Source organism: Scardinius erythrophthalmus (assembly GCF_964197995.2).
Source record: "Scardinius erythrophthalmus genome assembly, chromosome: 15".
Classification (NCBI taxonomy): Eukaryota; Metazoa; Chordata; class Actinopteri; order Cypriniformes; family Leuciscidae; genus Scardinius; species Scardinius erythrophthalmus.
In genome coordinates this window covers 28,195,749-28,220,838 of record NC_138235.1, presented here as the reverse complement: position 1 = coordinate 28,220,838, position 25,090 = coordinate 28,195,749, and the positions used below count along the sequence as shown (strand labels likewise).

Sequence of the window (25,090 nt, the reverse complement as noted above, 5' to 3'; positions counted from 1 at the left end):
ATATGTGCATGCACTATCATTAAATACCTCCACAGAGAGCTGCAGTTGTTTCTCCGTTAGTCCAGTAGAGGCAAGTTTGGTTTCAATGTCCGTGCTGCTCACTGCCACCTTCTGTTTTCCAGCTAAAATAGTGAGATACGGTGAAATACTGTACTGCCAGAGGCCTTAAAAATTGACTGGTAAATTGCAGCATTATACAAAATTATTTGATTTCAGAATGACCTTTAAAATGTATAGAAGTGTATATATGGATATCTTCCATATAAATTTGTTGCTAATATTGAACAAATGTTTACCAGAATGGCAGTGGTGCATAAATACTGTTGTAATGAGGTAACAATATAGTGTTTATAGAGTATTTTACAGCGGTTTTGAACGTGGCTCAGACAATCATAATCAAGGTCCGGAACTATCCGTTTTGTAATAATGATTTAAACTTAGTGGAGACTGTAATTAAGAATAACACAAAACAGCTGGTATTAATCCATGTTTTTAATCTATTATGTTTCAAACGCTCAGTCAGACTCACCAGCAATATTCCCGGAGGTTGTGGTGCTGCCTGCAACAACAGATACCATAGTTGCTGGTTGAGAGGGCATCAGGCCTATTGAACCCTGCGCGGTGCCCACACCTGCCACCGATGAGATGGTCCCTGTCCCTGCTGTGGTTTGAGTGGCAGGTGCAGAGGGTGTGGCAGTTGGGGCCTGAGGCACTGGGTGGCTGGCTGGAACCTCCGTGGCCTTGTTGTCAGGTAGAGCGATGGAGATCAGAGAGAGCAGGCGGAGGAGTTTCTCAGTGAGGAGAGAACTGCGGCGGATCACTGGATGGGACAGCATGTTCATCAGCTGGCCCAGCGGAGACGCCTCGAGGCTGAACAACGCACCCTCTGTCTCACCAGCACCCCCTAGAGGCACAGTCTTCATGGAGGCCTTGCCCTTTCGGCTCACATTCATGTTGTCCAGCTTGACCAGGAGATCCCAGAAGTCAGTGGAGATGCCCAGGGACTGTGGTGTAACTGAGCCAGCGCTCAGGGAATTGTGAGTAGAAGTGGGATTGCTCGGAATAGCTGAGGAGTTACTCTGACTGGTGCCACCCGACCGGCAGCTTGCACTCGCGGTCGGTGTTAAACCAGCACAAAGACGAGTGTCCAACTCAGATGAAGAGGCGGACAGGGGATCTTTACAGCGTTGCTGAGTGAAGTGACTGGGAAATACCTACAAGAAATATAAGAGAGATACAAAGACTTAAAAAAAAAAAAGCTGGGCTTGATGGTGTGAGCGTTTCACTTGCATTATGCAATAGCAATAGATCTTTACAAACTGTAAAATGCATTCAGGAGCATGCGGGTCAAAAAGTGTGATTATTAAACTTGATTTTAAGTTATTTAATGAAATATGAGTGTTGCATAGTGGCACTGTTGCACGTTCTACAAGCTCGTGGTTTCAGAGCAGTTCCACCAATAGACAATACAGCAATACAGCACATTTATGCCAATAGATTGCTTATAATCTACTGTTGATGACAATGTTTGCATTTTAATATGTTATGTAGGTTTAAAGAATGCATATTGTATATAATATATAGTATAATATATTATAAATATCCATATATTTTTTTGAACGAGCAGGCAGCAATAGTAATGCATAAACATTTTAAAATAAGAGTACCAGTGTATTTTAGTTCGCTTATAATTAAACATCCTACATTATGAATTATGAAATATATTATGAAATATTTTTTTCCTGTTTTTTATTTTTTGTTATTTTGGTTACACAAAAGGTATCTGCCATTTAATTCAACACATACTCTTCCCATCACAGGAAGGAAAGACTAAGAACCTTAATTAACACATTCAATTATATAGATATTACTTTTATCAGCACAATAATCTTTATTATTTTTATACAGTTGCTTTCTTATATCCCTTTAATAAGGAAAATCACATTATTTGATATTTTAATGTGCTCCTTAACAGAGGAACACATGTGCTCCTTGGGAAAAAAGATAAGTGTCAAGACCTGTAATGCAGTGACAAATGATTTCACTAAACAGCAAAACACCCTGTTAGCTAAAGGTTCTCTCTTACCTTAGCTAGTTGGATGAGGGTATCCAGTACATGTCGACAGACAACCGGAGCAGCCTGTGGGTGAATGTGAACAGTTGATCCACCTCCTCCACTTGCACATGCCACTCCCGTTCCTGCCACTCCACCTCCGAGCCCTCCCGAGCTCATGCTCCCTCCTGTTGAATGCCTCTCCGTGTGTTTCCTCCCTGACACCCGCTGGATCTGAAATATATTGGTCCTGCATCCCAGAGCTGCATCCATTGATACAGACAGCCAGGAGAGCTGACTAGAACTACGCGACTCCACTCTGTTCAACAGCTCCAGAGAGGAAGATGATGAGCAGGACGATGACGAAGAGGCTACAGCCGTCTGCGAGGATGAAGAGGAACCCTTTCCTCCACTCGAAGAGCCCTGGCCAAGTGAGCGCTTGCCACGGGACTCCTCCAAGCGTGTGCTCTCCAGGCACAGCTCGCTCTCGCTGCTGCGCTGCAGGATAGACAGAAGGCTGCGGATGACCCAGCCACGTGTCTGAGAATGGTAGCACAAGTTACGCAGCACTCGGTGGAGGCGGCTGGTATTTAGCTTGGGCTCATCCACGAACAGCAGCACTAGAAGGCAGGACAAGGCCTCGTGGTCCAACAAGAGACGCCCCCGCAGGCGCAGGAGAGAATCAACGTTAGAACTAGAGGGCCTAGATTTAAAAATAAACAAAAGATGAATTAGAGATATTAAAATGTAACTGCCCACAAACAAATACTGCTTCCATCAGGGCTCCACAGTGCGAGAGTTTCACTCGCATTTGTGAATAAAAAAAATGTATGTGTGCAAACTGTAAAATGTATTTAGGAGCAAGTGTGCAAATAATAAGTCCCCACAGGTCCAGTATAAAAATATAAAAATTATGAAATTTAAGGTTATTAAAAAAAATGTGGATGGGAAATAGGCATGTGACGGTATCAAATTTTCATGTTGTGATCATTTCTGAAGCTTCTATCACGGTTAAAGGTATTATCATGATATTGAAATAAATTGCAAAAATAAATAAAAGTGTTGTCATACTACAACAGGTTTAATAACTATAAGAACTGAACATTTAAATTCGAAACATTTCAAAATAAGAGTCCTGCATTATGCATAAAGTTTTTTCCTGGTTATTACTGGTATTTTGGTTACACAAACTGTATCTGGCATTTTATTCAAAGTAAACTCTTGCATCTTTTGTCTGACCTGCTCTGTCACAGGAAAGAAAGACTAAGAACATTAACATATGTTACTTAATATATAGACTTCTCTAGTATCGCAATCAGAATGTGTATTACAGTTTAAAGTATCAAGTACATAAATACAGTTTGAAGCAGAAATATTTAAAAACCTACTTTTTGTATTCTAACAGTAAATCAATCTGCTTGTAAATATCTCCTTGTATGTATTTTATTTGATACATTTCCAGATCATCCCTAAATTTTTCAACTTAGTAGCACATATGCTCCTTAAAGTAAGCATCAGGCCCTGTCCATCGTCACACTCACCGGCTGTGGTTGGCACTCCCTCCCATTTGAAATGTCCCTCCTCTTTGCACAGCCAGCCGGGTGTATTGTACTCCACGGTTGCCACCGAGACGGCTTGTGAAAGCGGGTGAGCGTAGGATGGCAGAAAGCGCTGAGGAGGAACTGTGACCGAACAACCGCTCATGCATCAGTTGTCTCTGCCTGGCCTCTTGTTCCCTGCGCAGTGCTGCAGCTTCCGCTGCAATATCTGGGGGCATTACTGCCAGCACGCTGTCCTCCATGTCCTCCAGAACGGATCGCCGCAACTCAGAGGGCAGTGTCTGGATGAATGTGACAGGGTCCAGAGGTTGATCGCCCTGTGTGGGTTGCTGGGATAACTCTCGACGCTGCTGTTCCGCCCGTTGCTGAGCCAAGACCTGACAAAAAAAGAAAACATTCGTCACACATAACATGTTTGGATATCTTTTTTTGTTCAGACAAGTTATTTAAAGTATTTTCACAATCGTTCACTCATACCTCTTCCTGAATTGCAGGTGGAAGAGCAGCTAGGAATTCTGGGCTGACCTCTGTCACCCCTGGCCCTCCACTCAACACAGTGTTAGCTGAGGGTGTCAGTGTGGAAGTGACAGGAGGCCGAGAAGGAGGTCTGATTCCTAGTTGGTTCTGCAGCACCTCTCGACGGATGTCTTCAGGCAGTGCAGCCAAGAAAGATGGGTCCACTCCTTCTGGCAGACTGATGCCTGCAATGAAGTGAAAAAAAAAAGTGTGTGATACAAAGTTGAGGTATGGCTCTATATCTGTCATTAATCTGTGCTGAAACACCGACCTGCCAGAGGGTCGTCATCCTCATTGCTGGTGGATGGGAGGGGCTCCTCCTGGATGGCTTGTGATTGGCTATCAGCACTGTCACTTCGAGGCATGGTCTCACCAGGAGACGAAACAGAAGTTGAGCTGAAATAAAGATAATAAAATGGTAAGAATTCAACAGTCATATTTCTTTCACTATTGTATTAAAAAATAATGTAAATTAAAGAAAAAAATAGATAAAAGAATGGAAGAAAGCTAGCTCTTAACAAGTGACTGGCCTATAATTTAACCAATATTTAACCATTTGAGACCATCATCACAGGCCAATAACATACTTGGCTTGACAGATCGAGGCCAAAAGGTTTGACAAAAGATCTGTCCATTATGTAAGCTCCAATGTCTAAAATATTGCCAACAGATGTGTACCATTTGAAAATATTTTTTGTGAATTCTGACCAAATTTTGTGTAAACTTATTTGCCACCAAAAAAAACAAAAACATTATACCAGCTACTCAGTGACAGATTAAAAATGTTTTATGAAAATAATAACAATAACACAGTGATAAATATATTATTATTACGGTTATAATAATTATTATTGATTTTATAAATATATAATACATATCATGAGTAATAAAGATAGCAAATAGACTTTAAAAATAAAAATAAAGGCTGTAATAAAAGCTGAACACTACTTTATCTATGAAGTACTTTGGTTCAAATCCTTACCCTGTTTCTGCATCTGTTTGCCTGTCTGTGAGGCCACTTTCACCACTTCCTGACAGTTCCTGAGACATGTGATTGGGTGGAGCGGAGCTGGCAGCCGGCTCTTCCTGCGTTCCTGAGGCGGGACTGCTTGTATCCATGGGTGAACCCTCAAGCTGAGACACACCCACTGGCACAGGCTCTGAACTTTCAGCTATATCTGGACTGAGAGAAGCTAAGACAAAGACAGCAGGGAAAACAAACCTCATGTTTGCATCTGGTAGACAATTCAACAAATGCAATGTAAAAATGGGGAACTGTACATGCAGTAGAATGCATGTAGAATGCAGTGGGATTATACAACAATTTTGGTTCGGCCTCTTTAAAAATGTTGTTACTCCAATGAACCACAGTGAGTAAAATCTAATTTTACAGGATTCAAAGTTAATCTACCTTCCCTGACTGCATCCAATGCTCCTCCTCCTCCTCTCTCACCAATAGTGGGTGCAGGCGACATTTCCATCTGAGATGCTTCTGCCTCACAATTCGCCCTATCAGGTGCAGAGAGCTGAGGAAGCCCCACCCCCACCAAGGCTCCATGAGAGTCAGGATTGGAGTCAGCTAGCAGCAGCTCTGTGATTGGCTGGTGCACCTGCTGACTGATGGCTGTTTCCAGAGACACGAGGGCTTGCTCGTGGGGGGCAGGGGTGGTTGGGGTGACTTCTCCTGATGGGGGCGCAGTGAGGAAACCCTCGGAGGTGCAAGGAGGGTCCAGACAGGACGACACCCCACTCTGGGCCTGTTCTCCTTCTGACCAGATAATAAAATGAAGAGACAAAATGAGAATCAATTCAATTAGATAAACATGATAAATGACATTGTAGCGCAATCGTAGAAGTTAATATAAAGCCCGGACATGTAATTGAGGGTCTGCAGTGAGGAAGGCAGTAAATTGTATAGTTATCTCCTTCGAGGGCCACACTATACTGATCCCCAACAACACAACTTACTACCTCACCACAACACAGCCACTGTGGTCTCATACAAATAGAGATGATAACTGCATTCAAACATATTACAGCCACAGGCAAAGAATGAACAAATAATGTGTTTTAAAGATTTGTTCATGATGCAAACCTATAAATAATTGAGCAGTTGCCTAGAAACAATTGTTTGATTGAGCAATTGATTGTTGCCTAGCAGCAGTTACCGCAGCGATGAAGGTAGGTAGGAAGATCATCCAGTTGTCGAAGCGGTTACCGTGGGAAAGACAGTAGACTGTATAGTTATCTCCCAGATCTGGTGTGATCCTAAAACTATACAAACTACTACCTCAACCCACAGCCCACATAAAAACTCATCCAGAACCCTGGATCTTCACATTTTCACATTCCAGAAACAAAAAAGTTTGAATTCCATTTTTGAGCTCAAAGAAACAGCAATTGCACAAAAAAACACTTTTATGTATAAAAACTGCAACCATGCAATGTTTTTACCTGCAGCATTCTCTGCTCCATTGACTGTTCCAATACCAGAGCCCTGCGGAAAATAAAAGCAACAATTAATCCAACCATACGGTGAAATTGACAATAAATTAGGGATGTAACCTGTGCCCTGGCTGACACCCATGGCCATGCCATAAATTAATACTGATTGAATTCAGCTAGTAATGAATGGTATGACAGAAATCTTATATCACTATAATGTATATAAATCAAAAAATGTAAGAAACCCCCGTTTCAGTTTCCACAATCACTGTCTTCACAATTACTTGAAAGTTACAGGCAGGTGGAGCTAAACAGGAAAGTGGATCTAGAGTGCCAGAGTTGATAACCCACTCTATATTAATGCGTTTAATTAAGTTGTGACTACTTGGCCACCATAAACAACCTATAGTTACACTCAATTGCTTCCTTTATAAATCAAAGTGTGGAGCACCTGTCTGCAGACTACAATTAGTTTTAAGGCCGTTACACACCAAGCCAACAGTCCGCCGTTGGTGAGCGTCTGTTGGGCTAGTTTTTGCGGTGTTCCACATCGGCGGCAGTCACACAATTCAGCATGTTGAAACAGCGTCAGGAATGTCATTGAGAACAAACGCCCTTATTAACTATTCAGTTTAGTGAACGAGTCTATGCACAAGAATAAAAGCGAAAGTGATGAAAGCGAGCAAAGTCGTCAAGATAGCACAGAAAGAAGGCTGTTCTAATTTTACGTCATCTTACCTGAGCATTACAATATGCAAATATTTTCATAACATGAGCCGCGTGGAATGAAGAAAGTGATCAGAATGTTTGATATTCAAATGCCATGTAAGCGCTGCTTTGTTTACGGTTTGTATATCTGCAGTCCTAATTTCATTTTACTTATTGAAGTTACGAATATCGACTAAGGATACCTGTTGATATAAACAGTTATTTCCTTATACACAGGCAGAGGGCACACATGCTAGTTAGCAGTCGCTTGTAGTCCTTTTGAGGTGTTAAAGCGCAGTTTTTAGGCCCAGACGCAGCCGAGGTGAGGCGTCAACACAGCCGGCTTTTGTCGCCGCTATTTCTTTGACGTCGGCTTGATGTCACAGCCTTTATGCTTCACACTCGTTTTCTCTTTTTATTTGTTCACATTTAGCTCTTTTTACCTGTAGGCTTTGCTCCCGGGTCTCCTCTCCAGCTGCAGAGCTCTCATTCTGCTTGGCCGTCTCCTCTTCCTCTGCCAACTGTCTCCTCCTTTTCTCCCTGCGTTCCTCCAGCTCCTCATCACGCAAGCTCTCCAGGTGCTGCAGTATGGGGACCTTCACCACTGAGACACCAAGCACAAGACTTGCCATTTGACATACGCTCAGTTATTTCTTCCTGCAGGACATGCTAAACAACAGATGCTAGGATATATTCATTTTGAGACTGTCTCACCTGCCACACAGTCATGCATGCTCTCGGCATCCAGGACTTTACACTCATCAGTCCATCTGGTTAAGGCGGTCGGTATACTTGAAAGGGTGCCTACAGAACACAAGGGTTTAGCAGGTGCATCTGTACCTATTAATGTAAAGCAGCGCATCTGTGGGAGACTCACCAGCTTGTCCTCCAGTGCTGCTCTGCTCATGGAAGAAGTCATCCAGCAGCTCATCATCCGAACGGGCAATAATGTGCACATCCTCGTTACCAACCAGGAGGCGGGCACGACCGCGAGACTGCAGAGGCAGAGAGCTTGACAGCTGCAAGATATCAGCTGCAGCACTGGGGCCCAATAATCTGAAACACAAACACAAAAAAAAAATAGTTGAAGTGTCTTATCTTTGCGCCACAAGTGGCAACAAATAGAACTGCAATTTGAGTCTCATTAATGATGTTTGCCATGTTTGAACTAAAGAAAACAAGAAAAGTAATGAAAGCTATGATTTTTTTAAGGTGGAAAAAACAGAATCAACTTTAAAGGAGTTATGCAAATTTCTGCACCACTGTGAAGTAATTTTCATATCTTCAGAAAACTGAAAAGCAAACACAAGTTTATTAAAGGAATCACCTTTGCAAGATGAGTGGAGGGTTGGGCTGACGGTTGCCAGGGTAATGTACATGGATAGTGTGACCTGTGTTGGCCGTGAGCTGGCGGAGAGAGCGTTGACTGCGTCCCATGCCTTGAGCCAGTCTGCTGCTGGTCCCTGAACCCCCCAGCGTCAGCGAGCCATGGTCAGCGTGACGCACCATCAGTGGGTGGGAGCTAGGGATATTTCCTGGTGAGGGAGGGATGTCAGCTAAAGTGAACAAAGACAGAAAGAGTACAAGTGACACATTCAGTCAAAAGAAAAAAAAATCTTATGGCTGTTTAATAAAAAAGAAAGAAAAGAAAGAGGGAAAGAGAATAAATGTATAGTAGCTGAAAGATGTTTCTTAAAATACATATGACTTACCAGACGTAGAGAACATGTTATCAAACTCAATGATGAGATCATCATCTCGGTCGAATCTCTCAAAACGAATGTGTGGGGCGGCATTGATGTCGGGAAAATCTTCATCCAGTTCCATCTCTGAGCCTTCATCATCGTCATCTTCATCTCCCTCTTCATCATCCTGAGGATAATGAGCAGAGGAGATAAGTAGAGAACACACAAAACAATGAGAAATATGTGGAGATCACCTTTAGTTTGCTTAATGGCTTTTTAAATAAATATTACCTGATCTTCCTCTTCTTCTTCCTCCTCCTCTTCCTCCTCATCCTGACTATCCTCGTCCTCATTGCTACCGCTGGAGTCTTCCTCCTGTGTGTGCTCCTCATCTTCGGGCTCAAGAATGTTCATAGAGTCTAAATAAGCAAAGAGAACAAAATTACTGTAGGATTCACCCCAAGACAGATTTAAGAATGAAGAAGCTTCACAAAAAGTGTGAAAAAAACAATTGTGAATTAACTTTAAGCTAACCAAAACAGTCAGGTGTTCATTTTCTTTATCACTAATATGTCATGTAGTTTATTAAATAAATCTCAGGTATTTAAAAAATACATTATACTAATAGAAAAGAAAGAGTTAGATAAATGGTGTTTAGTTTCAGATGGAGAGCCTGTTGCAACACCTCTCTACCAGGCCCAATGAGTAGACTATACCATTTATGGGTCATTGTCATCATTAGCTCCAAGAGTGAATACGTAAGAGATTCACGTCCTACCTTCTCTGTTGGCTTGGAGAGTGGAGGCCTGACTCATATTGGAAGGAGCCTCATCCATCAGTACGTCCTCTTGAGACTCATCCTCTCCAGAGCGACCCACTAATTAACAGTAAAACCGATTAAAAAACGCACAACCAACTCTGTATCGCTTCCATCTCTGGCCAGGAATAAAAAAAAAAATCACTTACCAATGATGGTGCTATTAACAGTTCCTGCATCTCTCTCTAAAAGTTCATCGATCAAATCCACCAACTCATTCTCCACCTACAAGGATATATGAATAACAAACACTGTTCAGCTGGAGGTCGATTTTCATATTCATCAACTGAGATAACAGTTCCACAAACTGCTGTTTCTCTAACCTGCATGGCCTGAGTGCTCAGCACCTCTGGCTGTCCAGCAATGACCACGGTGTCTCCCTCGGTTTCTCCATCCATCAGGTCAGCATCTGTGGCTTGACCCCGGTCACGATTCTCTACTGGCTCTGCCTCGCCGGCCTCTCCTATAGATAATATCAGCCATTACACACACGCCACTGTATCTATACTATGATGCGTGTTAAAATGATCAATGCGTTGATAATTTTAGCGTTACCTGGATCTTGGGTGTTGCTGTTGCTGTCCCTGACAGTGCCAACAGCATCATGCTCTGTCTTATTCTTGCTGGATGCACCTTTACCCCCAAACAGGCTGCTGGGCTGGTTCACGATTCGTGACAGCGTCTCCAAAGGTTTCAAAGCAGCATTTACTGTGTTTGCCATGTTGGGACTGAAAGAAACAAAGAACAACAATGAAAAGGGAAAAAAACAAACCAAAATTATTATTTTTTCTCCAATCAACTAAGGTTGGGAAAAAAAAAAATACACAAATCACCTTTAAAGGGATACTCCACTTTTTTTGGAAATAGGCTCATTTTACCACTCCCCCAGAGTTAAACAGTTGAGTTTTACCGTTTTCTAATCCATTCAGCCGATCTCCGGGTCTGGCGGTACCACTTTTAGCATAGCTTAGCATAGATCATTGAATCGGACAAGACCATTAGTCAAGTCAAGTCAAGTCAAGTTTATTTATATAGCGCTTTTCACAACACAGGTTGTATCAAAGCAGCTTCACAGTAATAAATTAGAACAATACATCAATGTTTGTTTCTAGTGGAACGTCTACGTTCGGTAATGCTGATCAATAGTATCGTTGATTGATTAATTAAATTAAATATCCCCAAATATCCCCAACTGAGCAAGCCAAAGGCAACAGTGGCAAGGAACCGAAAAACTCCATCAGGTGACCTAATGGAGAAAAAAAAACCTTGGGAGAACCCGGGCTCAGTCGGGGGCCAGTTCTCCTCTGGCGTTTATGAACTAGAGGTCGGATTTAACTGTAGACATTAGCATCTCTCTAAAAAAAAAAAAATGACTAAAGAGTAGGGATGCAACGGTACACGGTAAAATCCCGGACCGTTCGGTCAGCCCTGCACGGGACAATCTACCCTCGTGTCCCGCGGGACTTCGGTTTTGCCACTGAGTTCGCACTGATCCTTTTAGTTTTTGCTTTAGGCGCCGTTCACATATCGCGCCTAAAAACGCGTAGAAAACGCTAGGCGCGCCGCGTTCTCCTTTTTCCGAAGCGCTAGGGCGGTCGCGCTCCGGAGGCGTCTGTCGTTGCTAAAGCAACCATCAGCTGCGCTCTGGTTGGTTCTTGTCACGTGACCTGCACAAAACATGTACCGAAACCGAACCGAGACCGTGGCCCAAAAACCGAGGTACGGACCGTACCGTGGGCTATCTGTACCGTTGCACCCCTACTAAAGAGTTTCGATATTTTTCCTATTTAAAACTTGACTCTTCTGTAGTTACATCGTGTACTAAGACCGACGGAAAATGTAAAGTTGCGATTTTCTAGGCTGATATGGCTAGGAACCATACTCTCATTCCTGCGTAATAATCAAGAAATTTTGCTGCCGTACCATGGGTGCAGCAGGCGTAATGATATGACGCAGCGCCTGAAAATAGATCTAATAGGTTAGACAAACTTAGTCCCGGTCACGGTGGAAGTTACCGAGCTGGGGACTATTTTCAGGCGCTGCGTCATATTAGGGATGGGCATAATTAATCGACGATCGATAATCGATCGTTAAGAATTTCGTCGATCACGTTTATTTGTTATCGATTAATCTAATGCAGGTTGCGTTGCGTAGTGTGAGTCTTGAAGCAATGGAATTAATTTTAGCGCGGAGGTACCTGTGCATCCCGGCAACGTCAGTCCCCTCAGAGCGGGTGTTTTCAGCGGCTGACTGGCTGTCACCAGGTTGCGGTCGCATCTGATCCCAGATCATGTCAACATGCTTATCTTTCTCAACAGAAATCAGTGGACTGGTGCAGAAGTTCTATGGGAACTTCATGCGTTTTCTCAGATCAAATAGCTATCTGATTTATCAAAACGATTCCATTTACACCCGGTCATATAAATGTGTTTTTGCAAAACGGATATAAATCCGATCTTGAATTCCCGCGCTACATATTTAAATTGTTGCACGTCCGAAAGCAACTGATATGGGCTGCATTTTTTTGATCATCAGCGAAAATTTCTAAATCAAAGACTGCAACAATATTGCGGCAACAGCCCTGGTAAGATCATTTCGGTTCTTAACTTTTAATGAAGATGATTGTGTTTTGATGAATGACTTTCACTTTGATTTGCGATAGTTTGCACGTTGGCTTGAATAGATGCTCATCTGTGGTGATGCGTGTTCCAGTAACGCCGTCATATCTGGCTATAACATGACATATAGCCTAGGCCTATAAAACGCTCTCACATGTTTATTTCTTAGCATTTTTGGGATAAGTCAAATTTACATATGTAGTTTCAACAACCAGATGCATTTATTCTTGTCCAGTTTCGTCTGGAATGCGTCTCAGATCTCCTCCTGAAGTGGTTTGAGCGATCGGGTTTAAATCCGCCTCGAATGCGTTTCGGAGGGCATTTACATTTGGTCTTTTCACGATCGCATAGTTATCCGATCACAGAAAACGGATGAAGTGGCCATGGGTCTCTGTTTAAGAACGCCGGCTCGCTGTTCCGCTGTTTTAGAGCACCGCAGGGCATCTTCAAGTAACGTGCAGTTTCACTGCCACAAGTTGATCTTCTTGTAATAAAGATCTCATCGAGGACAAACAAACTGTATTTTTGTATTTTCATTGCATTTTTAATTTATAAAAAGTTGAAGAAATAATGAATTTCAATATAAAAATATTAATGATTAATCGATAGTCGATCGTTAATTCTCCCGACGATCGACTAAGAAAATGTAATCGAATGCCCATCCCTACGTCATATCATTACGCCTTGTTATCATTAGGAAAAATATCGAAACTCTTTGGTCATTTTTTTGAGAGAGATGCTAATGGTCTTGTCCGATTCAATGATCTATGCTAAGCTATGCTAAAAGTGGTACCGCCAGACCCGGAGTTCGGCTGAATGGATTCGAAAACGGTAAAACTCAACTGTTTAACTCTAGGGGAGTTGTAAAATGAGCCTATTTCCAAAAAAAGTGGAGTATCCCTTTAAAAAAAACACACCAAAAAAAAACAAATATGCAACTTAAATCAAATATAATAGTTTATATATTTATTAGTAGTATTCTGCGTTACCTGGATAGATCGAGGCTATGAGGCACACGGGCGAGGTCATTGACAAGGCCTTTCTTCAGGAAGAGTCGGATGATATTATTCATGCCGTTGTGCTGGGTCTTAGCTGTGGCTGTGCTGTAGAAGCTCGAGGTGGAGGGACACGACTCCATAATGGTGCTGATGATGCACATAACTGCTTGCAAGCTGCAAAGAGATAAAAGTCAAAGTTTACATAAGTTTTACGTATTAATTAAGTAGATATGTTCTAGATACGTCAATTGTTTAAAAGTCAGTTTGATCTATCGACTAGGCAGCTAGACTGACCGGGCGTGTTTCTCCGTGCCCTCTGCCATGCCCAATGCTCGACTCAGAGCGGCCTTGACCTCGTTGACCAGGGCCGCTTGGGCATCAGTGCCTGTGCCAGCTGCAGCAAGGCTGGCCAGGAAAAGACGCGCAAGGGCAGGGGTGTCCTTGTCCTCGGAATTCTGGGTGTGTGGGAGCAAGTGGTCCAAAACAAATGCCAGCACACTGCAATCCTGTACATATAAAAGGTCACAAATGTTACATGACAAATGAGGTTTGCTGAGATAAAAAAAAAACCTGGACTTTACAAATGCACTGAAAAACTGTCTTTGATAGTTCAAAGCATAAATTGCATAAAGAGGCTCAGTTCTCAAAAAACAATACGAGACAAAGGTTGAAGTTAAAACATTTGACCAGAAAAACTATGGTGTTATCTCAACTCCAATATGGCTCACCTCCTTAATAAGCTCTGACTGGCCAGCTGTGTAGTTGTAAGAGGTGATGAGCGTGGCGATGCCAACATATGAGCGCACCAACTCTGCCAGAAGCCTCAGGATGGTGGAGGTAGGCATCAGGGGTTTGCTGGCCTTAGCTTTAGCAGCTCGGCTCTCCTCTGAAGTAGCTCCTTTCTCTCCCTCCTGCTCCTTTTTCTCTTCACGCATTTCCTCAGGCGTAGAGGCTAGGGACATAGAAAAAAATAATGACAGGAAACATTTACAAGGGCAATTCAAGGAACTAGCAAAAATGAGAAAAATATGGTTACTGTATAAAGAAAGGTTTTGAGCTGTGTGTGTTCACCTTCTCCCTGTGGTGTTCCAGACTGGGAGGATTCTGCAACGGCACCATCTGCAGCAAACACCTGAGTCTGATAGAGTATAATTAACACCCACTGTTAATGCAAATCCCACATTTCTGAGCTCATTATAGTACACATACACTTGGGATACTTGTGTTTCTCACAGAGCAGCTAAAGTTGAACTAGATTTGTACATTGTGAAGAAAATTGCTTGCCCATGCAAAACTCATGCCATGGCACTAGAGCAGGAAAAATATACAAAATATCAGCAAGGTCGACACTTCGGCCATATTTTTAGGTTTTTGTTTGGCCAATTAGTGTTGTGATTGGGACTTTAATTTTAACAGCACCAAGAATCCAACATCTGAGTGAAAACGCACAGAAATGCCCATTCTATCTTCATTCGTTTATCTTTACAAGTGTGGTAAAAAAAAAGAGAGCACAATCCACAAATCAAAACCTTCTGTGTATCAGCTGAAGGTAGCGGATCGTTAGGAAAGATTAGATGAATGTGATCATTTATGTTTGGGCCTGAAATCGCTGATACAACCTTTAAGTTTTGGGTAGAATAATAAATATTAGCCATAGTGATGGTAATTATGGAATTCTATGATAACTGCAGGGATTAAAGTGAAAAAAATTCTTCTGACTGAAATTTTTTTTAGGCCAAGTCATATTCCTTTAACTTTTTAAATAGTCGAGACCAATAGCGTTTTAAGGGGAGACGTTTTAAACCGCTTTAATATTGCCAGTAGGCGCAATAAGTAATATATATTTATTAGGGGAAAAGTACTTGTGTGTGTTAACAAATTTTGTGTAAACGTGTTATAATTTGCCTATATATATATATATATATATATATATATATATATATATATATATATATATATATATATATATATATATATATATAGGCAAATTATAACAAATTTAACACACACAAGTAGCCTACTTTTCCCCTTTACTTAACATAAGTTGTAAGAATATGACTAATAGTAAAGACTAGTAGGCCTACTAATAAATAAACATTAGGCCTATGCTAAAGCTATTAAATAGCAGTCCCAAACTAGTTTTTGTTAATACAATGTTGGTATGAGCCACTACAGTCATTTAAAAATATTAAAAATAACACAAAGAAAAATAGTGGCATTTTGGGGTTATGGAAACGACAGTTACCATGGTGACACAATATTAACAATAACTGTTAATGAAACATGGAAACTGCTCCTGGTGAATAGAATGAAAATCATACCAGCATTTATTTTATTTCGTGTAATTTACAACGTAACGGCGTTGCATGCTCGTAGTTTCTTTTGCACTTGATCAGTGAGGCGATACAGCGCGCGCCGCAGCATTTGCGCGTGCAATTGAGTGTGCGCTACGAGAACAGGATAACGGCTGACAGGACAAGACAGTCCGTTTTTCTGAGGTGAAAAACTAATTCAGCGTACACTTATGTCACTGCCTGGTAGTTCCTATTGTGCTGGGTTTTCTGAAGTAACGTTAGTCATGATTCGCCTCTCATAACATGCTCTAAACACGCGCGCAGAGTGGAATAGGAGGAGCGGGGGCGCGGGGGGAGCAAGGATTACAGCGCAAATTTGAACTATATCGATATAACGTTATGTGATATGGTCTAATTCCATATCGCATTTCAAAAATATATCGATATATCGCCCTACCTGCATTATAAGTGTGTCCATGGTAACTGAAATATCTACCTCAGCGCTCAGTTGTAGCCTGACATGCACTTTCCGTGAGCTGTAATTGAAAACCCGGAGTGGATCATGAGCGGAGTGATTACAGAGTGCTTTAGTGTGGAGAGAGGAACGTGCTTTTGCTCCACTCCAGGCTTTGATCACATCCCCCTCAGCAGGGTGAATACACTTCGTCTTTCCTATTCAAACTAAAATTAAGACATTTATTACACTATTTGAGAAATGAAAGCCTATTTACGGCCTTAAAATTATGAAAAGTGAATTTAAGACTTTAAGGACAGACTGGAACCCTGCAATTGACGGAAATCCGTCATAGACTTGCTGCAATTAACGGAAATCCGTCGTAGCGACGGAGAACTTTAATCCCTGGATAACTGATGCAATACACAAAAATCTGACAGACCTTACACAATGTACATAAAACCATGTTGACTCTTACATTGATGTGGAAGGCAGACTGCGAGTCGAAATCACTGCCTTGTCTGGTGAGTCTGTACTGCTGGTAGACATCATCACCGACATCCTGCAGGATCTGACAAAGGTCTTGACCCCCTGGTACTGCGGCTGCTCGCTCCTCTCCTCTCTCTGCTACACAAACAAACCCAAGTGGACCCCGAGCATTAAGAGAAGTGGATGTTGATGAGAGATGACAGCTTGGTAGATCTGGACCATGAACTAAATATAAGCATGCTCTAATTTTTCTGTCTGATGATATTTCTTACCCTCTTCTGGAGCGTGATATGCTGCTAGGGCATTCAGCATGTCATAGATGACCTCTTTAATCGTCTCTGGTATGGAGGGCAGTGGGGACAGCTTGAGAGGTGTGGTCTTCACTAGCTGGACAGCATTTGGACCCTTAATTCTAAAGTTCTCAAACTCATCATCTGAGGCTGATTAATGGAGAGAGACTGAGATCAGGCAATTGACTTAACAACAACAATAAATGCTGATATATGAATTTTAAGGAGGATCTCTGTGAGATTTTTCACCATACCAGTGCCAGCACCTCTTGGAGCAGGAAGAGCAATTCGGATGCAACTCTTGGCAGTTTCCGTAAAGCACTCCGGGTTGCGGCAGGCCGCTGGCCCGAGGACACGCAGGATGTAGTTGATCTCCCTGGAGCCAAGACTACCTGACACCACACCTGAAGTAGTGCTTCCTGCACCACTGGTGACAGCAGACCGTACCACCTGAGAAAAGATGGTGAGCAAGTAACAGTAAGATAAGGATAAACTATTTCAGATAATACACCTAAGATAAGATAAATGTAGCTTTCAGGTGAATATGCACCTTCTCCATAGTGTGCCGCAGTGTGGCTGGGTCCTCTATGATGTGGCGGAAGAGCAGAGTGACCAGTGGGGTGAAGCCGTTGAAACCTGAGCTCTGTGTGAGGTTCAGGATCATGCGGGTGCTCTTGAGCTCTGCAAACATCATGGCGTAATGGTGTGTACGTGTGAGACGCAAACAGAGCCGCAAGGTGGCGTGCAAAGTGTCCGGGTCCACAGGAACACTGATCATACTGACACAGGCGCGGATCAAAATGGTGATCATGTCCTCCGTCAGCCCCTGTACAACAATAGCACTGGAACCAGAGGGGTCCTGAAGGACGGAGGGAGCTGCCGTGCTTGAATCCTTCTGCTCCGGCTCTTCTTTAGGAGGCGCCATTTCCACAGCCACTGAGCTGGAATCTGAAAAAGCCATAAGGAAAATTGTAAATTAATTATATACACACACATATATACATATATACACACACAAATCCCAAATACTAATGAATTATAATTATTCTATATTCTAAAATAAAATTAAACAGATAATTATTTAACCCTAAGTCAAAATCAAAACACTACAAAATGCATCACTAAAATGTATTTATTTATTTATTTTTATGAACAAGTTTGCTAATTCTCCACCTGTATCAGTCTGTGTCTCCTCAGTCTTTGCTCTCTGTTCACTCTCTTCTCTCTCTGTATCAGTAACGCTTCCAGATTTTGTGGTCTTGGGAATCCGTGGCACCCGCTGTACAGTCAACATAACTGGTCGTCTGTTCCCAGTCTCCTCATTTACCTGAATAATATATATTCAATATATATTGGAGTGACTTTTTTTACTCATGCTGTATGGGCAATGGCAAAAAACTATCAAATTTCCATGTACAGGTTTGTAGCCATTACCTGCACCATAGTGTTGAACTGGACAGTGTATCTCCTGCGGCCAGCAGTGAAGCGGACACTGGTCTCTCCTGCCCTCCAGGCAGAGTCGATGGTGCTGTTGTTACTTGCACTGTAGCTGCACCAGCGACCTGAACGGTCGTCAAACCAACGCCAGTTATTCCCATTGGGCTGCAGGTACTAAGATGATTAAGAATAAAAATGAATAACACTTCTATGTTCACTGTTGCCATATTCACCGTTTATGATTATAACTTACATCCTTTATACTTCATTTGGCACCAACCTTATTCATCTGAGCTCTTCGTTTGGATGAAACAGCCATTTTCTCATAGAAGTCAATAAGCAGGAGAACAGGGGTGATCCATCTAGAGATAAAAACATAGGCTTATGTTAAGAAGGACATGGAAAATGTTTTATAAACCAAATGACATAAAAAACTAGTAAAGTATTGAATAAGGCCTCAAACATATGATTATTCCCCTTATTCTGCTACTCAATTTCTAACATGCTTGGGTCAGCATAGATTTCTAGGAATGCTGATGTCTGAGCATAAACTGATCATTCATGCAGACAGGGGAAGGACAGCGACTCACTTGGGTGTTTGAATGTCCTTCTGCTCTTTGGCAGCTTGCAGACAGGGCTGCACCACCTCCAGAAGCTTAATCAGCACAGTCAAGACACCACTGTTCTCGACCACCCGAGCACATGAGAGTTTCAGTTCCTGTGGAACAGAGCAAGACGCACTTCCATCAGAGCAGTGCATGTACTTCTCAATGCAGATCCTCCAGTACTTTTTTGAGGACAGTGTAAAAATAAACAGTGATGATGTGTGCAGCAGACCGTGTACCTCGAAAAGCAGCGTGAGCAGCAGGATGCGGGTGGCCAGGTTGGAGGCCTGGGGGAGAGTCGCCATCTGTCTCGTCCACTCAGACACAGTCTTGGTGTCGCTGGTGGTTAGCGGCACCGCAGCCTTTATCAACACGTCAGCGGCCTCCCACACCTTTGTAAATATACACAAAAATATGGCTGAGGATAGGGTCTAAAGCACACCATGGTTATAACTTGTAACAGAGTATGCAGCCTACCCAGAAAGCGTTAGGTGCAGCATTATAGCTTTTACTTGTTAATCATGCCTTTTTACTGGACTGAATAATTCTAATAACTATATAATTTCCAGCAAATATTGCAAATTTGCTTTGTACAGCAAATTAAACAGATGAAAAGAGCAACATTAATCCGTGAAAATTGTACACTGTACAAATTCCTATAACAATAGTATGCTGTGAGTATTAACAAGCATACTGACCTGATTGACCACTTGTCTGAGGATGAGGTCTCTGTATTCAGGGCCGTTCCTTTTAACAGCAGTCATGAGCAGATCACAGAGGCGGTACACTGTGTCTGGCAGCTCGTCGAGCAGGTGGAAGCAGCCAGGGAGCATTGAATCTGTGAAGGAATGTAGCTCAGTGGTGTCTAGAGGCTCAGCTTCCAGAAAGCGCTCCAGACAGCGTGCTTCTTCCTCTTCAACCCGCTCCCTTGCTCTCCTCTCATCCTCCTCACGCCGGCGAGCTGCTTCCTACGGACAAAAAGTAACAGGGTGTGAATCGTGTGTCTGTTCAAAGGCAGAGAATGCTTGCTGAAGAAGATGTGAAGTAGGCAGGTGAGATGACCTATGCTGCACTACTCATTAATTCCTATTTAAGTGATGTAATAATGAGTGTGTGGGTGCCCACCTCAGGTGAGTCTGAGCGCTGCTCCATGCTAACTTCTTGACCTAGAGACATGGCAATGGCCCGCATCATCTGGTCTTCTTCAGACATGGTGAACTCCTACAGAAACAAAGCTCACAGTGACTACACTAGCTTATACTTCGTGTGTGCATCCTGTCTGTGTGTGCGTGTGTGTGTGTATGAGAGAAAGAGAGAGGGTTTTGTCTGTGTTAGGGTCTTACTCTGACAGCTGCGCTGAGCAGTGGTGGAGGGTGTGTGAGCAGGTACTCGGTGGCCTGTTCCATAGTGCTGGTGTTCAGCAGAGACTCCATTGCATGCTCTCTGGAGAAGCCCATGTCCATTAGCTGTGAAGAACAGATTTGGCTGGTTAGCACTAGCTAATAGCTTTATTCAGGTATTACAGATTTCTAATTACAGCACAAAAACCTCATTATCAACTAACAACAATAGGAGCCTATGATTTCTGTGATGCAGGAAAACACAGACATAATCACAGAATGCACTCATAAAAACGGAATTTACTGTATACCGCAGAATGTCACTGAATTTGCCAACACTTGGATGAATTTGGGAAAATTTTTTAACAGATTTCATAGGGACCAACAACAGGAAGTGACTTACCTGAGTGAGCTGAGCTTGGTTGACCTGTGGCTCTCTGCGAGTCGTTGAGTTGCTCCCCTCCTCTGTAGAGCCTGCAGTAGAGCTTCCATTGGCACTTCCAGGCACTCCTTCTCCAACTACTCCCCCTGCTGCTGTAGGGCCACTTGTTCCCCCAGCACTTGTAGAGGTGCTCTCCTCCTCAGGTCGAACCGTACCCTCCCTTTCTTTGGAGAGCCGCTCCTGGATGATAGGTTCTCCTCGTAGGATGTGGCACAGAATGGCCAGCATGGACTCAGCCATGCGTCCACCGTAGACCTTCAAGGGCTTACGGTTCCATAGGTTACGAATACAGCTGAATGCGGCCTACAACAAGAGATGAAAAATTACAATTGATTCATTATGACAATGCAAGTGTATTTATATAATTTACACTGACAATAATGGCATTCCTACCTTCTGGGTGACGATGAGAAAGCGCAAGGCGCTGAACTGTGGGGCATTGAGTGTTGCTCCAGGCACTTTAGCGGGCAGAGAGTGAGGGGAGTCCAGAACTGTGCTGGGGTTCACCATCTTCTCTACAAGCATCAACCAGGCATCTAGGAACTCTCCTGTCCCATCAGGCAGCTCAGAGTGTTCCAAGCCCTCTGACACAGGTACTTTACCACCCATGGACAGGGCCCAATTAAATGTCCTGATGAACATGAAGTATTTTTACTTACTTGTAGAAATAATTATAATACTAAAAGCCAATACAGCATAATTACTCAAGAAGGATTTTTAAATTCAATTTACATTATACTGTTATTAGCGGTGTGGCAATACACCAGTACACCAATAACTGTGATGCCAAAATTAAATAGATAGATATCATGATAATTCTACACATATGATATCACTAGATTACTAGCACCAGTAATCTAGGTAACTCCAACATAGTAGGTAGAGGTATTGCACTTCAAAGCTGGTTGCCACCAGTCATAAAACAAAAAAAGGACACGACACAGAGCGTGGGTACTACTACCGCACAAAATCACGTCAATTAGAGGACATAGCCGAACTTGCCGAACTTCCATAAAGATGAATACAGTCTGTAGGAAGTGCTGATGAACAGCAAGTTATTTTAGTATGCTTTTGAACAGCTTTTGTTACAAACTCTCTCTACACCACCCTAAACTCATATTTTGAGTTGTTTTTTGGGGATAAGTTAGATTAATTTCATAGCTGAAAAAATTAGAAAATATATATTTTGATAGCTGATGAATGATATACTCTTTAATAATCATTTTAAATGGTCTTGCAGTATTAAAAATGTATTTTAAGTTTACAAATATTCCATAGTCTCTGAATATGAAATTATAAAAACTGTATAATTAATTATAAATTACAGCATGATAATTACAGCATGTATAATTAATTATAAAATAATATAAACGCTGTTAAAATGTTTTGGTAATTAACATAAAAGTAGTTAATGTCAACAACCCATTCACTAAAGACCATATTAGATCAAAGATCAAATCACCCAGGTCTAAGATTTAGAATTTCCATGACCGTGGGAACCTCAGCCTATGAGCTAGTAAACAGCAAAAAGAAAATAAATAAAACTTTTCTACTCACTCAAACAAAGCATCATGGCCACCAGAACAGAAGAACTTCTGCAGCATCAGATGGTATGGATATTTCCTCTCATCAAACAGCATGGGTGAGGTAAAGCCCACAGAGCAGATAAAGAAAGTCAGCCTGATTAGGACAAAGCAGCACATTAATAAATATTAGTTTTATACACACCAGGAAAGACAAGGCTCAGGCACAAGGGAGTCTGTTTACACTGGACTAACAGCAGCTCCTGGACTAACAGCAGCTCCTTTTACTAAACTATCATTGAAGATATAAATACTATGTTCAGAACAGAATTATAGAGTAAACTTTGCTACAAAGTTGCAGGTGTTTACCTGAAACGTGGTGTGGGCGTGTAAGGAGGAGGCTGCCAGCTCAAGCCCTTGGTGAGGAGTTTAGTAAGAGATGACGCTGTGGCCCGAGCCGCTGGTGTTGGGGCTGTGCCTGTGCTGGTGGTATGGTGAGAGCGTCGCTGACGGACAGGGGAGCCCACACAAAGCTTCACCAACAGTCCAAACAGCTCAGCCAGAGCCCTGCCCAAACGAGAGGAGGCTGGGGAGATAAAGAAATATATAAGTCAAAAACAAGGCAGGGTTTTATTCACGATTTCTCATTTTACTTAGGAGTAGGTAGATAGTTGCTAAGACAGCTGACCTGAGAGCAGAGGCTTAATTTGTTTGATACGTGTTGCCATGGCAGGGGTGAGTTTGGACTTGGTCTTTGGGTCAGTGGCTGTGGGCTCATCCGTCTCCATGGGAGCTAGAGAGTCTCCATCCAGGCCCATTCCTTCCAGCAAACCCTGAGCAGAGGGATCCACCCCCACAGACAGGGTCTCAGTCTCAGCTGGTGGAGAGAGAATGGCTTTAGAAAAAAAAAAAGCAAATGCAAACCAGCAAAAGAAAGGCATTAAATGCAAATAAAAGAAACTAAGATGCAGAAAGACAGAAAGAAAGAAGGAAATAAAAGTGAAACTGGTGGCTAAAATAACCCCAACATTTGTTTACATATAAAATCATACCAAAAAAGGAGGCAGAGAAAGGTAGTGAGCTTTTTAAAGACTTTATATGCAGTATTGCAGTATTTTACCAGTTCTCCGGCCTGCAGCTGCCGTGCTGCTGGAGGGTTTATCCTCCTTAGGCACAAGTTTCTGCATGTCAGCCTGACCAAACTCACATCCAGGAGGCAAACTGCAAAAAACAACAACAACAACATTCTGTTTCAGCTAGCAGACAACCACCTTCTTCGATATGACCTAATTCTATACTAGGGCTGTCACCATTGCTCGATTAAATTTGAGTGCTCGATTTAAAAAAATCCTTGATCGTGTTTGGTAATATGCAAAATACCGAAAGTGGTGCATTCCAAAGACGAGAATCCATGAACCGCACTATTAGTAATCGTCGACTTATATCTAGGCTGATATCTGGCAAATTTTTAAATATCGGCATTGGCCGATTAGTTTTTCTGATTGGCTGATGTGTTAGAAGCAGGACTTTTATTTTGACAGGCGGCGCTGAGAATGGCAGCACCTGAGCTCACATCGCTCACATTCTCCGTCTTCATTAGTTTTCAGTCTCTTTTTAGTCTCCTGCATTAGTCTCTGTTTAACAGCCAAATCTAATACGTTATTTGCATACATTTACTTTGTTTAACAGTTCAATCTAATAAGTATAGCATTTGCTTTTATATTAATAGTAACAAAGGCAAACAATAGGCTATAATCGAAAAAAAAAAAAAAAAAACAGTATCGGTCGACCACTTTAGACCGTTTCCTAAGGCTGCACAATGTAAAAGCCTTTAAAAACCATACTATAGCATAGTGCTATTGTGAATTCATATATATATATATATATATATATATATATATATATATATATATATATATATATGAGCTATATATATATATATGAGCTATAATTATTTGAATGCGTGTAGGTTATGTGCGTCTCAGAGCGGCTCCATTCACAGTAAATGCTGCTCCACATGAACTGGAGCATGTCTCAAACTCCATTTCTGCCTATGAGATGGGTTTGGGTTGCTTTTAACGTTTATCTAGGAACGCAATGTGCGCCATTTCATTCAGATGTGTAAGGTAAATCATTTATAAACCTACGCCAACACATCAATATGTTTCTAAATATGCAAACTGTTCATCCCGATTTCAAGATAAAGTTTGCATGTTTTGATGTCAACCTATTCTTGATCAAGAAATTGCACTGGCTGTAGCATTTCTATTGTAAAGAAGTGGCCAAATATTAAAGATTGAGTAAATATTTTTAATTAAATGTAGTTTGGCCAATATTAATCAAAAAGTGTAAAGTGTAACAACACCAGGCCATTGGCGCCTTCTGTAGGCATTTGGTATGAACATAAGATGATTGTTTTTATTGTGTATATGTATTTTAACAGTATTGTTTTATAAAACTAAACCTATGATAACTTGCTTTTGACACTATTTGAACCAAATATTATTGCCTCGTTGTTATTATATATGTATTTTAAGACATTCTAAAAGTTAAAGTGTTTGCTTAGGTCTATTTTTCAGGGAATGTGTTTACATGCACGTTCTTAACCCGATTATGCTGAATAAACTGACAATGCATGGGGTCATGTAAACGCATTAACCCGTTTTCCTAAATCAGAGTCAAGTCATAAGTTTAAGTATAAACCGATCGACTCAGCTAGATTTTTGCCCCTTACTCTGATTTCTCCCGGCATTTAAAACAGATTAACCCGCATTCTTTGAGCTTATTGAAGTGTGCATATGTGAAGTGCATCCAGGC

General features: G+C 41.9%; 1 protein-coding gene across 8 annotated transcripts in view; it reads right to left on the bottom strand.

The window, feature by feature from the left end:
• huwe1 (HECT, UBA and WWE domain containing E3 ubiquitin protein ligase 1) overlaps positions 1-25,090 on the bottom strand; it is a 48,311-nt gene that overhangs the window by 11,279 nt on the left and 11,942 nt on the right. For 6 of the 8 annotated variants that reach the window (XM_081385708.1, XM_081385705.1, XM_081385712.1 and 3 more), the window contains exons 27-67: positions 23,394-23,494; positions 22,962-23,150; positions 22,643-22,859; positions 22,308-22,430; positions 21,144-21,381; positions 20,712-21,053; positions 20,312-20,434; positions 20,094-20,189; positions 19,667-19,936; positions 19,208-19,360; positions 18,954-19,081; positions 18,644-18,725; positions 18,361-18,537; positions 18,100-18,253; positions 17,477-17,874; positions 17,181-17,376; positions 16,909-17,076; positions 16,626-16,774; positions 14,471-14,537; positions 14,128-14,351; positions 13,694-13,905; positions 13,391-13,573; positions 10,339-10,511; positions 10,107-10,246; positions 9,933-10,008; positions 9,745-9,843; positions 9,258-9,385; positions 8,994-9,153; positions 8,609-8,837; positions 8,159-8,337; positions 7,996-8,085; positions 7,725-7,885; positions 6,583-6,625; positions 5,540-5,896; positions 5,111-5,321; positions 4,400-4,524; positions 4,090-4,313; positions 3,595-3,989; positions 2,087-2,756; positions 530-1,214; positions 28-122 (exon numbers count right to left, since the gene is read on the bottom strand). In XM_081385708.1, coding sequence (XP_081241834.1) covers positions 28-122; positions 530-1,214; positions 2,087-2,756; positions 3,595-3,989; positions 4,090-4,313; positions 4,400-4,524; positions 5,111-5,321; positions 5,540-5,896; positions 6,583-6,625; positions 7,725-7,885; positions 7,996-8,085; positions 8,159-8,337; positions 8,609-8,837; positions 8,994-9,153; positions 9,258-9,385; positions 9,745-9,843; positions 9,933-10,008; positions 10,107-10,246; positions 10,339-10,511; positions 13,391-13,573; positions 13,694-13,905; positions 14,128-14,351; positions 14,471-14,537; positions 16,626-16,774; positions 16,909-17,076; positions 17,181-17,376; positions 17,477-17,874; positions 18,100-18,253; positions 18,361-18,537; positions 18,644-18,725; positions 18,954-19,081; positions 19,208-19,360; positions 19,667-19,936; positions 20,094-20,189; positions 20,312-20,434; positions 20,712-21,053; positions 21,144-21,381; positions 22,308-22,430; positions 22,643-22,859; positions 22,962-23,150; positions 23,394-23,494 — 8,230 coding nt within the window. The remainder of the gene's footprint in view (positions 1-27; positions 123-529; positions 1,215-2,086; positions 2,757-3,594; positions 3,990-4,089; positions 4,314-4,399; positions 4,525-5,110; positions 5,322-5,539; positions 5,897-6,582; positions 6,626-7,724; positions 7,886-7,995; positions 8,086-8,158; positions 8,338-8,608; positions 8,838-8,993; positions 9,154-9,257; positions 9,386-9,744; positions 9,844-9,932; positions 10,009-10,106; positions 10,247-10,338; positions 10,512-13,390; positions 13,574-13,693; positions 13,906-14,127; positions 14,352-14,470; positions 14,538-16,625; positions 16,775-16,908; positions 17,077-17,180; positions 17,377-17,476; positions 17,875-18,099; positions 18,254-18,360; positions 18,538-18,643; positions 18,726-18,953; positions 19,082-19,207; positions 19,361-19,666; positions 19,937-20,093; positions 20,190-20,311; positions 20,435-20,711; positions 21,054-21,143; positions 21,382-22,307; positions 22,431-22,642; positions 22,860-22,961; positions 23,151-23,393; positions 23,495-25,090) is intronic. The other 2 variants (XM_081385710.1, XM_081385711.1) reach the window with 2 other exon arrangements.